Source organism: Ammodytes marinus (genome assembly GCF_949987685.1).
Source record: "Ammodytes marinus genome assembly, chromosome: 5".
NCBI lineage: Eukaryota > Metazoa > Chordata > Actinopteri > Uranoscopiformes > Ammodytidae > Ammodytes > Ammodytes marinus.
In genome coordinates this window covers 28,780,821-28,795,714 of record NC_137234.1, presented here as the reverse complement: position 1 = coordinate 28,795,714, position 14,894 = coordinate 28,780,821, and the positions used below count along the sequence as shown (strand labels likewise).

Here is a 14,894-nt window from a genome sequence, read left to right as displayed (position 1 = left end):
TAAAAATTCCCAAAAAATATCTTTAAAAAAAAACACACACACACACACACACACACACACACACACACACACACACACACACACACACACACACACACACACACGAAGAGAAGCAAATGCACACGTTCATGATATTTCCAACTCACCTACAACCATTAACGTAAACTCAAAGCCTCTTTTGACCGACTTCCGATACACCTGGTTGGGGAGATTGGCGAAGCCCACGTAGCCCTCCAGGTTGCGCTGCTGACAGAGAAAGCACACACACTGTTAATGCAGGAATCACACACACACAATGAATGATTAATAAAAACACACATAATATTCACCGGCGTGTGTAAACAAATACACACACAAAAAATTTGGAGCTGCAGCACACAGACATAGCCGTGAACCTACAATTAGTATTTCTGTGTCCTGCAGCGGCTACAGGTTCCCTTTGAAGTGGAGTGCAGCTGGGATAAATACAAGAGGGGTAAAGTGCTGTTTTCAAGGGGAACAACAGAGGTGAGGGGGTGGCACAGTCGCAGAGAGAGAAATAACAGGCTTTCCCCAAAGACCAACGGAAGGAGAACGCTGCCAAAGTCCGTCAAACAAGTAGAACTAAACCAGGACAGCAATACAAGCCAATAAGTGAATCCAAGCATCTCCTGAAAGCATAAACGCATGCTGAAATGGAAAGCTAAGTGGAAAAAGACGAGGACAAAAAAAGCATTTTCACCACGTGCTCATTGACATCCATCCTGTTCCCTTGTTTCCCTATAGGACAGGTCGCGGGGAAGGCAGTGGGTCCCAGAGTGGATGGCTTTCCGGCTACTCCCCTGTCCCCTTTACCACAGAGGGACAGTATCTTCATCCCTTTCTCTTGCCTTCCCCATCTCCCTCTCCCTCTCTCCAGCTCCCAGCCTACAGTCAGATAACAACCCCCCACCCCTACCCTCCAATCACTGGGCACTGGGCTGCACGCTACGTGAGGCAAACACAATTGATTGCCGGCCTGCCTGCCCCGTGAGTGGCCTCTCAGGCTCGCTCACGCATCTGCGCCGACAGTAAAAGTGCTGCTCTGCACCGAGAGGTCTGATAAAAGAGTGAGTTTTTTTTGTTTAAAGATTATTTTTTGGAACTATTCCAAGCTTTATGTGACAGATCTAGAGAGCCAGAGATGAAATGAGGTTGAGAAGGGGGAGGGAGGATGACATGCAGAGAACTATATGGATTTTATTCCTGGCACACACAGAAGGGTCCAGTAGTGGTCTGGCATAGCTCTCCATAAGACCTGTCCTCATTGAAAACAAAATAAAGGTGATTCCTGAATCCAGGCGTACCCGTGGCTAATGTTAGCAAGCCTGTCACCTGTGAAACAGATAAGTTGAGAGTTATCGTAAGGCATTTTCATCTTTGTTTGGCCGACCGCCTACATTTCCCAAGCTTCCAGACCAGCCCGTCCTCTTGGATGTCAACTTGCCATAGAACTCTCCAGAAAACAGCAACAGCAAACTTCCGGTCACATCAGCTGTCACTGATAATAATAACTGTGTAATTTTTCTCTAAAGGGAACTTGACGTCCCTAATAATGTACCTATGGACTACTGACGCTAACAACACGACGCCTTGTGGCATGAACAAGAATGTAAAGTCGTTAAATAAGAGGAAGTTATTTTTCAGGTGGGCTAATTTGCGAAGCTTTTACAACAGCAGCGGGGGCTTCAAAACTGCTCCAGTGAGCGCCTTGAACGTTTCCAGGTTCCATGGACACAAACCAGTCTCACCCAGTCTCGCCCAGACTCATAAAACACTTTTATCACCAGAAACACGCCGTTGACCCAGTTCCAGTCCAAATCCATATTTAAAGTAAAACCATTGGGACTCATTTGCATTCTCATTCCCATCTCAATGAGTCCTTTCATTTAGCACTGAAAGCTTAAAGTCTTAACTTTACCTTAGGAAGAGGCAGAAAAACCAGAGATCAACTGATGGACTGACAACTTCACGTTTCAAATGTCAATTAAATCAAGAATGTGCGCAAAGCCTTACTTATTCATATCGACTTATTCTCCATGGTTTCATGGACTCAATAAGGTCATTCACTAAGCTCATAGACACCCATAGAAGTGTAGGATAAAGTACACTAAATAAGTAGACACCACTGTTTTCATACTTATGTTGGGCCTATAGTCTTAGGGCTGTTTTCATGCATTGGTCTACTTAATTCCAATTTAGGCACATACTTAAGCTCTCTAATGCTAAAGTATACAATAATATTTTTGACAGTGATCTTTCAGCTTTGTGGCAACATTTTGGTTAAGTCCTTTTTACCTGTTTGGACATGAAAAGGCCCCCATGCACAAAGCCAGGTCCATAAAGATATGACTGTGTGTGGAGGAAGAAGAAGTTTAACCTGGCTGACTTCTACCTCCCTTGGGGCAGAACTGGATCCTCATCGGCCATCATCAGAGTTAGACCTATAACTACTGCTCTGGGGTCTGAATTGGAGAAAGTCCCCACTGCCATTTTCCAACATCTGGTGAGTGGGAGACGTTCAAATGTTCCACAGTCATATATGAGTTGTGGTTATATTTATAACAAAAGGTTTGACCAATGTCTTCCCCAGCTCAAAACACAAAACAGAGAGCACTTTCCTGTCAACGCTAAAATAAAATGGTCTGCAGGTTTTGGGAAGGTTTTGCTTCTTCTGCAAAGTGTAACTCTACATTCTGCATATTCCACATACCCAGGGATGAGTGTACTATACAGAAAACTGTATATTAGACACCAATAACATCAGTGGGTGTTATGGATGGAAGCATATGTGAGCAAATACAAAGGAATCAATCTATTCAGCCCATCAATACTCTGATGCACGCTGCTACTACACAGCAGGCGTAACTTCTCTGAAAAAGCCTGGAGCACTTTCCACCATTTCCACGTTTGATCAACCCACATAAACGAGTTGTGTGTGTGTGTGCATGCGTGTGCGTGCGCATGTGTGTGTGGGTGTTTGTGTGTGTGTCTGTGGTTGAGAGTGTATGGATGTGTTACATAAGCTGTCACCTCGGATGGTCTGTCCATTTCCATAGCTGCATAGTGGGTGGCACAGGTGATATAACACACTGGCTCATTCAGCTACTGGGAAGAAATTATTAGTGCCGGCAGTGTGGGTGGGAGACTGTGGATCGAATGACAACATGAGTAAAACAGTGTGTGTGTGTGTGTGTGTGTGTGTGTGTGTGTGTGTGTGTGTGTGTGTGTGTGTGTGTGTGTGTGTGTGTGTGCGCATGCGTGGGTGGGTGGGTGTGTGTTGTTATCAACATACAGTATGTTCATGTGTGTATTCTGAGGAACGCTTTTATTTACATACAGGGTCCTTGTGTCTGCAACACACAATGGGGTCTGTAATATAAGAAGCCCACGCTTGAAAAAGAAAATCAGAATTTACAAAGTAATAATAATTGAAGCAACTGAAATATTAATAATGCTGCAATGCAATGGCGCTCGTCCCTCTTGTGAAACACGCCATGATTAATATAGTTCTATTTTCATAAGAAAGTGACTCACAGGCATGGGGGGAGTGAAAAGAGGGAAGTAATGGAGGATGGGAGAAAATAGGAAGGCTATAGCCAGTCCATATACCGTGCATGTTAACCCCTCCCCCAGTCCAGCCAGCGGTGATGGTAGCTGCCTGCTTCACTGTCTGACATCATCTGGATAAGCCCCCCCCCCCCCCTCATGCATTCAGCAGCTGATGCCAAGGCTCTCACATTGCCTCCATCAGCTGTGTTAAACTTGTATTTAATCAATTGAAAATGAATTGTGCGACATATTGCATCACCTGATGGCAGGATTTGCCTAGAAATCTTGAAAACAGAGCTTGTGTGATTTGTTTCTATTGTCATTGTTTTAAGCACTTCTTCATGTCTTTAGGTGCACATTGTGTGTGCCCATGTGTTTGCCCCATTTTCACTGCCTGCCTATCATCACCTCCGACTGTATCACCAACAGATACAGTGCAAACACAATGTGTGGTGTGTTGTGTGTGGTGAGTATAGTAGCCATTAGCTCATTGTTAAATGTTAGTGTCAGCACAAGAAGCCCTAAAGAAGGCAAGCCAGATGCGATCAACCAACAGCTGTTGTGTGCAAAGCCACACCAAACCATATTGAACAAAGAAGCAGTTGAAGGCTTGCTATGTGGTCAAGGTAAATAGAGTAGCCTACAGGGTTAAATAGCCTATCTATAGGGGTGGCTCAGTCACTAATGACATGACATATTATACAGTCCACCAAATAATGCTTTACATGATTTAATTTAGGCTACTTTCAATACTTTATACTGCTCGTAGTTTTGAATTGGGATATTTCGGCACAGTATGCTAGACCAAATCTGAGTGGCACTCAAAGCATGAAATCAAACCATTGTCGCTGGCTAGGGCTTGCTTGACTAATCGAAATATTTCTAATACCTTGTTGTAACATTTACATTGTCAAGGCCGGTGTTAATAGCCTACAATAATTTACTGTTGCCCATCTCTTTCCCATCTGCAGCGAGCTATAATTAAGACCAGACCACGTACACGATACGTGCTTTAATTTGTAACGTTCAGGGAACGCTCAGGCCAGCCCGCGTTTAAATAACTGCCATTTAAAAGAAAACATTCTGGACATTTATCTTACTTGAGGTTAGGTCCAAATGGTGAATTAAGCAAACACTGTATCCACAACACACAAACTAAATAAAAATTATGATTATTACTATTTACCACCACCCTCAACTTCGATTGACCAAAATAAGGCTACATTGAAGGGAGGCGTGATTCATTTTCAAAAACGATGGCATTTATTGAAATAGGCTACATGTTGTTTGGTCAATGACATAACGCCGAACTGATCAGTAGATTGTATCAATATGTCAGAAGGTGTGAGTGTGGTGTCATTCAAGTTGTATGGGACATTGTAGATGTGAAACATATCCTTAAACGGACATATTGTTAAGGCAGCCTGGTTCTCAGTTCTGACCATATTATAGGCTATGCAAGGTCTGTATGAGTAGGAAGCAAAACGACTAACTAGGGCATTCCAATGGGGATTTCAATTACTCGCCACTTGAAAACAACAGTAGTGTCAGCATTTGGACATTGCATTGGTCTGTAGGCTATAGCTATTTCGAAGACAAATTGACTTACGGCGATGCTGGCAACCGCAGTCTCTGGTCGCTCGATCATTGTACCGTGCTGTCAACACCCAGTCTGCAATGAACGGACAGTCAACGAGGCATACACTGATAAATGTCCAGGAGAAAAGACGGCGCGTAGAGAAACACGCAGATTCCCGCGCCAAAAAACCTAGTTTTAGTTCGGTGTAAACAAAAAGAAGCAAAGTGCGTCTGTAAATGAATGAATGAGCTTGAATTACATATGGCCGCTGACGGATAGGTTACTACGCTACTACCAGATGCAGCACAGCGGATAGAAAATGCTCCGAGTGTTTTTTTCGCTCGCGAGACAAACGCACAGAATTCATACACGTGCACATCCGGTTGAGAATTTCAGAATCAGACGGAAATGCGTCGCAACTTTTTTTTTTTTTTTTTTTTTTTACTAGTAGCCTATTATAAAGAATATGTCAAAACAATAACAATAATTGGTTGGCTACATATAAGTTCAGATATAAAGCTTAGGTTTCCAATAGCCAGACAATTTCTTTCCCCATATGCTATTTCTGATCCTTTAGTCTAGGCCAGTGGTTCTCAACCGGTGGGGCGCGCCCCCCCGGGGGGGCGCGGACACTCTACCGGGGGGGCGCGAGGGGGATGAAAAAAAAAAAAAAAAAATCAGATTTTTTTTTTTTTTTTTTTTTTCAATTTTTTTCCTGATATGTAGCCTAGTTCAGAGATGATATGTATTTTTTTCTTTCTTAACTTTTTTTGATAGATAGTTGCCAAGTTCATCACACAAACACTCCAATCCACTGATATGAGATCAGTTTGCAATTTTCAAGTACTGAATTAATGGTAGGACTGTGGCCACTAGAACTGGTCTCCGGTCAGCAAAGGTCTTGAAAACAGCATAAGTGTGCTTGTGACATGCGTGCCACCCATGCATGTGTATGGGCACGTGTCCCAGCAGATTTTTGAAATCTGAATAAAAAAATTTAAGTTTGTAGTTAGCAAGTGTAACATGTTCTTAGGGCAGAATTTCATAAATAAAGGTTTATTTTTTTAGCAAGATATTTGGTCAAAAGCTAGTGGTCATCCGTCCCTCTGTCCAGTTGTTAGGCATCTGGCTGCTAGCAAGTTATGTTTTCTTGCTAATTTTACTATTCATCTGAACTGAAATAAATATTGACTTTTTCCTTTATTATCTTCGCCAGAATGCACCAGAATGCTTAGATTACATGTTAAAAACACAAAAAAATCTTCTGGGGGGGATGCCCCCAGACCCCCCTTCAGGGGTTTAGTTTTCTGACAAACATTACAATGGATACTAACATGATTTGGGCATTTGGGATTATAAATCATCTTTGAATTGGTTGTACAGCATATCACATGCTATTCATTCAGGGGTGCGATGGCCACCCCACTCTAGCTCTGTGGCCCACCTTGGCCACCCCCAGTCAAAATTTCCTGGAATCGCCACTGTGACACACACAACTCCGCGTTCAGGCTGCACAGCACATTAATCGCAGGTAGCATTTTGAGCTAAATCTGGCCACTTTCCAAATCCAAGACTCAATAGTTGAAACATTCTCTGAACTGGGTTGTCAGACAGCAGTGTTTCCCATTGATCATAGACTTTGTTTTGTGAAGCTTTTTCATAACAGGTATACCTATTGTAGAATTTATTCTGTGTATGTTCTATTTAGGCTACTATTTTCTTCTCTTCTAAGGAGATTTTAAAAAAAAAAAAAATTCCTCAGTGTCTCATTGATACAATCTCATAATTAGCTTTTAAAGTGCACCAGAATTTAACGTTAAAATATAAGAAATGTCCGGAACCCAACCCTAAACCCAATGTTCAACTCAAAGGTGCGCCACTGGCCTAGCCCTTGTGATAATAACAATAATAGATTATCTATCTATCTATCTATCTATCTATCTATCTATCTATCTATCTATCTATCTATCTATCTATCTATCTATCTATCTATCTATCTATCTATCTATCTATCTATCTATCTATCTATCTATCTATCTATCTATCTATCTATCTATCTATCTATCTATCTATCTATCTATCTATCTATCTGTGTAGGGTGGTGTGTGTGTGTGTGTGGGGGGGGGGGGGGGGAGTTGTCAGGGTCGGTGGGGGGGCCCAACTGCGATGACCCAGCTTTGGGGGGTCCCAGCTTGCCGAAGGTTGAGAACCCCTGGTCTAGGCTACATAGACACACGACGCGATAGCCTGTGTCCTCTGTCCAGATTGATAACCATTTTGTTGTGGGGATTTCCACATCTAGTCATTTAGATAATGAAGGCTAAAGTGTGTTAGCATTTCACAAATAAACTCATATGGGACCTGAAATGCTATAGCCTAATATGCGCCTACGCCTAGGCTACATTCTGTTTACTAAAATGCAGATAAAAAAAGTAGTCCTTGATTCTCTCATCTGCATGGTAAGTACAGATTGGAAATGCACAAACAACTCCAGTAACCTATCAAATTTAATCTTTTCAAAAAGAGCAATAGCCCAATGAAAATAGGCAAATTACTTCTAAGAGCAATTAGAACAGTATGGTGTGATTTCGACTCTCATTTTGTAAATGCACTTGATTTCCGGTCTACTAGCTATGTCGGGTTAGCTTGATGCACCGGGTACCTTGATCCACCTTTTCATTGGTCAAACAAGAACGTGATCTGCCTCTAATCATGTGTGTGTAATATGTGAGTGTAGTGTGAGGCCTTCGCGGGCTAGAGGCTAAAATAATCTGCCTCCAAAGACTATGTTGTGTGCACGTTTGGCAGGCGAAAATGGGACTTTATTAATTTGGCCATACCAAGGAATGTGTTTTTTGGGACATACATTTTGAAATAACTTTAAGTGCCACAAAATAATAGAAATAAACCGTAGGAGGTATTTGAAACGTAGCATGTCATTCTTCTAGACCCCATGTTTTGTTGCTTAATAATCAGAATGTAGACAAACTGGTGGTTTGGTGGTGACTGTCCTGAGATGCAGGATTTTTTCCCCTCTGTCCTGTGCTTTTCATTCTTGAGACATGAACTCTCAGTCTTTAAGACAAGTGACATAATGGGACCAGATTTTCTTTGATAGCTCGTGAAATATATACTCATTTGGATGCAGAGATTGTAGCCTAAGCGTCCACCTCTTTCCTGGGGTGTATAGCTATGTATCAACAAGTCACCACTAGAAGACACTTTAAAGGATCCATGTGTCTAATCAGCTGAAATTCTGATTGGATTTTTTTGTTGTTAAGCCTAATAGTAAATGGACAATCCCAAAAAACTACATGCATTTGTGATCAGCCCTTCCAGTGGGTTGGATATGACATTAAATGGTCTATTATCGCCCTCTTGTGGCAAAGGAAGTTACTGCATCAGATAGAAACACAATTGTTCTCAAGTAGTTTAGGTTATAACTACAAATTGTGTTACTGTATCTCCAATAATGTGGAAACTTTTAAGACATTTAAATGAATTGCATTTCATTTAGATTTACATGCCATACATTTACAATAGGATTGATTGACAGGGAGGCACCATGGCTACCAGTGGAAATTACAATGACAATTTTTTAAAATTCTGTTATCGAACAGTGATTCACACAGGCATATATGAAGTCTACTAATATCGGCAATTAGCGTGTGTTCTGTTGCTCAAGAGGGCTTCTTTTCATTTGTGTGAAGAAGAATGTGGTATTTCTACCTCCAAAAGTTACATACTCTGGCTGTAAGAACATATTATTTTTTTATTTGCTGGGAAGACAAAACACATTCCTTCAGTCCTGCTAATGTACCCGGTGTTTTCACACTGATACAGTAGGCTTACAAGGCTCTGTGAGAAATCTGCGTAGGAGGGAATAAAAAGACCTTGGCCTTGAAAAGAAAGATGACTAATGGCCTACATCAGACCATATATGGGAATCTGAATTTAAAAAGAAAAGGTTGTCATTCAAGCTAATTCACAGCAACAGGGATTTACTTCAGCATTTCTTTTTTCAAGACATCATATCGAAAAAAAGAGCAAATGAACTCCATGAAGGTGTTAAATTAATACCCGAATAATGTGGAAACTCTGCCCCTTAACAAGAAGAAAGAGAACCAGAGAGTCAGAAGTTGACATATTGTCTATTCTTTAATTCAAGAGAATCAAAATGGCTGCATAAGCATTACAGAAATGAACGATTTTGTGTCAAATAGGGTTAGAAAAAAACTCAGTTCATACATGACTTCAAAGACCAAAAAACAATAACAAAAAAAAAACATAATTACGTTACATAAATAACAAGACCAAGAGCTCACAGTGCATCATAGTAGAATAGGGAGGTAACCCATAGCTTATACTCTACTGACTGATGAGTTCAATTCAAATTACAATGCAACAGTATGGTTCACAGTGATGACGGTCGCTCATTGAGTGTTGTTTTAAACAGACATGTACCTATTGTTCCATGTACACCTAAATATATCCTTTCAAAATCAGAATTTAAAAAATATAAAGTGTAAATATCTATTAAATCTATCATGTCTAAACTCACATAATATTGTTACCTTTGCATGGCAAAAAAAACAACCTAACATTTAACAAGATATTTATGTAAATGTGTCTCATCCTAGTCAATTTTATACATGAGCATGTTGCAAAATATAACACTTATTAGGCCTCAGTAAATATTGAGAATATATTTTGTGTATAGATAGACTGAAAGGTGCTGTTTAGCTTATGGTTGCCCACCTGCAGACCTCATGGTAGAGATAGTGAGTCACATTTATAATAAAAACTTAAAAAAAAAAAAAAAAGTCATAGTAAGAAAAGTTGCAGCATTAGGACACATGGACTGGCCATTTGGAGGTTATGTATGGTGGTGGACATGCTTTTGCCATGGTTACAGGTTGGAAGTCTGTCCAGGGACAGATTTGGCGTCCAGGTGGGCAATCAGGTCCTTCACCCAAGTGGCTGAGGGTCTGACACACAGGGGACGACCGGCAACTCTCTTTAACCTGGACACACACACACATAAAACCAGACAGTCAGTTTCAATGCATTCATTTGTAGAAACAATTATTATTGGCCTATTTTTTTCTTTAAGATTATTTTTTTATTTTTATTAGACATTTTGGAGAGATGAAATGTGGCAGAGAGGGTAATGACAATTTGTTGAAAGAATTGAGCGGCCTATCCATGCTATCTCCTTTTTTAAGGTTGGACACTTACACCACTGCAGGGTTGGAGCAACGTTGGCTGGTCCTGCTGTAGCCCACCACTCTGTGTTTAGGCACAGCGGTCTCAGTGAAGTCAAAGCAGCATTTCTTTGGACCGGGGCCTCGCATACCTGTACGGAAAAATACAAACAAATGAAGAACTTAGAACAAGCACACTGACCCATGACATCATCTGCTTGTTGTTGATTTTTTTCTCTTCCCTTTTTAGAAGTTCCTGTTTGATGGCACAAGGCCAAATCTGATAGTGTTTTTTAAATTTTCTCAGAGATTTGCCACTGCTCAATAGTTCAAATGTGATTAAACATGTATGGGAATCTGTTTGGTGTGTGTCACAATGTTAAAAAGTAAGATGTTCAATATTATGAAAAAATTCTAATTCAATTGGCAGAGGAGAACACTGGGTTACAAGCACTACATTCAAATAAAGTTGTTGTATGCATGTGTGGAAATTCTATTGGACACTTGCTATGCTAAATTGTGCTTTCTGTCCTCAGCACACACTCTCTATACAATGTCTAAGGGCACCAAGCATATCAATGTTTTACATCTGAGCTGAATACAGTAAACTATACAACCTTGGTAACTAAGGAGATGAGACTTAATCTGTACAGCTGAGCTTAGTGTCTTCTAACAGACGACAAAACTGAGGATTTGTCTGAGACACATTTGAAAGGAAATAAGTGTAATATTAATAATTACTATTTATATACCGTAGCCTAAAGAACCAACATTTCCACACACACACACACACACACACACACACACACACACACACACACACACACACACACACACACACACACACACACACACACACACAGGTTGCCAAGTTTCTTTCTTACCTTCACTGAGAGCGATCACAGCCACCACCAGAACGAGCACAGCCAGAGCGAGACGAGGAGCAGCCATCCTGGTGTGTGATGTTGTATGTTTGTTTATTTGCAGTAGTGGGTTGAAGTGTGTGTGGAGCTGTATGAGCCTCTTCTATCTGCTGTGGTGTCAACTTGTCCTCCATCCATGTATATATAGTGTTGAGAGGCAGCCAGGGGAAGACCCATCGCTGCATCTTGTGATTTCTCACTATGACACATTTGTTATAACCTTTATCTGACTGGGGGTTTACCAGGTGTGGGAGTTTCACTCACTTTTGCGTGTGTGTGCGCGTGTGTGTGTGTGTGTGTGTGTGTGTAGTCCAGTACTTCCCTAAACAGAGTGAGATTCAATGAGCCCAGAGATAAACCTTGACAATGAGGAAGTCTATTTTCTGTCTCTCCAAACGTAGTTTCCCAGTGAATTACACTACATTTCCCTGATGAAATTCCACTTGATGATTATGTCAACAACAAACTAGCGAACAGTCTGAATGAAGGCGGTAACTGGGGATTGATGTGATTGGTATTCAGTATGGCGTTCAATACAATAGAAGTCAAACCACGCTCCAGTAAAACCAGTTTGGGGAATTGTTCAGGGTTTTCTCAAGGAATGTTCCACGATGATATCATGTACACCTGAGGATTAATTTTTCATTTTGACAGTTTTTACTGAAGCATGAAGTCTCAACACATGATTAAAAGGGTACCCCATTAAAGGTGCATTCTAAGGTGTAGTCACACATTTTGGGGAATGCTTGATTTTAGGGTTAGGGTTAGTGAATATTCCCTCATTATTCCCTACCAGTCTACTGTGTGTGCTCTGAAAAAAAGTCTTGTGTTAATACACAGACTAGGCTCTGTAAACAGGCCGTTGCAAGCTACAGCGAACCCTTTGTTTACATATCCTTTAGTTTGCATAGGCTTCTCTTTTACAGAGCCTAGGCTGTGTATGAACACCAGATTTTTTTGCAGCCCACACACAGTACGGACAGGTAGCAGATCGTGAGGAGATGTTCACTGTTTTGACAAAAAGTGATTTTGACAACAAACGTTCTTCAGTAGGGGAGAACGGGGGAATCTGAGGCATCGGATAATGTGAGCCACCCCCTGTATCTAGGCAACGGAAAACATTTGTGGTCATGTGAGATATATGTTTTCAAGCCCCTCTCATTTCCCCATGGCCCTGAAAGAGAGGACCTCATGGTGCTGTGGTAAGCATGTTTTTTTCACCAAAATAGGTATTTTGCATGTAAAAGTAAATGTTCTTGCTGTCAACTTAATCAACTGTTGTGCCAAAGCAAATGTATTCACGTAGAAAAACTTCTATCAAACGTGTTGATGAACTACCAACATATGAAACCATGTGATGCTGATAACTGAAGATTAGCCTGAAATGCTAAGAGAGGTAGTTTTTTCTCAAATTGTGGTGGTGGGGGAAAGTGAGCCAAATGCTGTGGGGGAAAGTGAGCCACTGTCTCACTTTCCCCCACCATGAGGCACAAGTTAAATTCAGTGTTATACATATTTTAATGTAATATTACATGACATAATTATGTTTTATTTTAATGTCATACACATTGTAGAAAAGCCATCATGCCAAGGAAATACACCAGGAAGACAACCTGGGGCAACCACACGGAAAGAGCATCTTTCCCTGTAACCTTCAGGGCTGGAATGTAGAGTAGGCCTAGTTGTAGAGTATGACAGGCTGATGTTATAATCCAGTTGGGTCTTCTCCTGTGTTCTGAGTCCCAGGCTGTTCTCGCAGGTTCTGATTTTCCTACGCTTTGACCCCCAGACACTAGCTGGCCCTAAGGGTCCTGTGTTCTGACCCCCAGACTGTGTTCTAATCTAACTGGTTCTATCTTTCATTTGAATCTCATTAAAACCTTTTGAATTATAATATGTTGTATTTGATTTTGTTCAGAGTTACTTTGTTGACCAAAAAATTGACCAAACCCCGTCATTCTTTTACTAGTCCGACATTAGTTCTGGAATGTGTGGCTAGCTTTCAGGATTACAATATGTGTTGTTATGGTAGTTTCAGAGTGGAAAAAGTAAGTGGATCAGTTTACCCCACAGCTGGGGTAAAGTGAGCCACATGACAACTTTTTTTAAAACAATCACATTTTCACTGCCCTTTGTCTTGAAAAAATTCTGCTAATGCTGATTTCTAGGAAAAATCCTGAATTAATGGGAAATGTGTCAATTTGAGTGATAAATCATTTTAGCTCGCTTAAAGGGGAGCAAATGTAAAAAGTGGCTCAGATTACCCCGTTCTCCCCTATCACTGACTCCACTTTTAACTCCCATTAAGCGAGACACTGCAGGAAAAAACTTAATATTTTCAATCACTGGTCATTGGTTCGTTTGACTAAACCTTGTCTGTTTGCACGTGTATATTTATTCTAGACCTATATATAACCATCTTCAACAGCCATTATCTCACCATTCATTTTTTTAAATACATCTCAACTTCTAGCACAAATCAACCAACATTTAACATAAGCATTCTTAGCACAACTCTGAAAGTTATTACAGAAGCATTTGTTCATATGTTGTTAATTGTCTGATTTGTGATGCATTTTCTTCTTAAAACATGCTGAAAATGCATTTTAAGACTTTCATATATTTTTTGATTTATAAAATGAAAAAGGGCTGTGTCCAAAATCTGCTGAGTAAAACTTATGACACTAATACGTTGTAAAAGATTTGAACTCTGGCTTCAACTACATTTTTGGGAATTGTAAAAATAATTGTTTTAATGTAAGTAAATCAACTCGCAACATAAGTTAAATATTTTACCCTATTCAACTGCAGTGTATCAACTTAGGCTAGTTGAACTGTGAGGGATCAATAAAAAAAGTCAAAATTGTGCAGAGGGGGCAGATATAACCTGACTTTTAATTCCTAGTGTGGGTCGAAAAAACCCTATGTTTTCCATAATGAAACTCAATATGGACTTTTAATAGAGCCTTTTCTCATATTTCATACTTCAGGGCCCCGATTTCTATGAAGTGTAAAAAGCTTTTCATATTTACATGCCAAGATTATATTTTTAGATTTGACAACGGTACTCCAGAGCCAGAGGGCTGCCTTCAAAGGGACCAGACAGAAGGAAAGAAAGACAATTCTGTTGTGCAAAAATATATATAATCAATTTCTTGTACAGGTTTTCTTGCCTTTTTCTTGTAGTGGACATGTTCACCGCCTTAGGCCAATGAAAAACATTATTTTGTTAAACTACTCATATTATTTTGTCTCCAAAAGTGTTTTGAGATAACGTGTGTACTTCCGAAGAGAATTTATCATCAGTGTACATATTGTGCCGTTTGTGTGATAACAGATGTATTGTTCGAGGGCTTACAGTATATCTGACTCATATAGTCATTGTGTATTTTCAGCCTGGTTTACTCATAGTAATCCCCTTGCCTGGTGTGTGAAGCAGTCATGTGTGAAGACACCTTGCAGCAGACTGAGAAGCTGGATGTGATGGAATGAGCTGGACCGGACCATGCAGGTAGTTTCAAGTTCAAATATGAATTGATCCCAATGTTCCCTCCCTCCACTTCTGTTGAAGTGTCCAAAGATGTTCTCTCAATTTGCGGAGGACACAATTCTTCAATG

At 40.5% G+C, this 14,894-nt stretch overlaps 2 protein-coding genes across 6 annotated transcripts in view; both read right to left on the bottom strand.

Moving 5' to 3' along the window:
• Window positions 1-5,422, bottom strand: part of LOC307250851 (septin-7-like) — a 54,686-nt gene extending 49,264 nt beyond the window's left edge. For 3 of the 5 annotated variants that reach the window (XM_080028100.1, XM_080028102.1, XM_080028105.1), the window contains exons 1-2: window positions 5,180-5,422; window positions 147-246 (exon numbers count right to left, since the gene is read on the bottom strand). In XM_080028100.1, coding sequence (XP_079884226.1) covers window positions 147-246; window positions 5,180-5,218 — 139 coding nt within the window. In that variant the 5' untranslated portion in view covers window positions 5,219-5,422. The remainder of the gene's footprint in view (window positions 1-146; window positions 247-5,179) is intronic. The other 2 variants (XM_080028103.1, XM_080028106.1) reach the window with 1 other exon arrangement.
• Window positions 5,423-10,044: 4,622 nt separating this feature from the next.
• On the bottom strand, window positions 10,045-11,351 carry LOC307250453 (monocyte chemotactic protein 1B-like). The gene is made up of 3 exons (XM_080027537.1): window positions 11,238-11,351; window positions 10,388-10,505; window positions 10,045-10,173 (listed from the first exon to the last, which is right to left on the bottom strand). The coding sequence occupies exons 1-3, from the start codon at window positions 11,302-11,304 to the stop codon at window positions 10,059-10,061; spliced, it is 300 nt and encodes a 99-aa protein (XP_079883663.1). The 5' UTR covers window positions 11,305-11,351; the 3' UTR covers window positions 10,045-10,058.
• Between the last annotated feature and the right edge of the window lie 3,543 nt (window positions 11,352-14,894).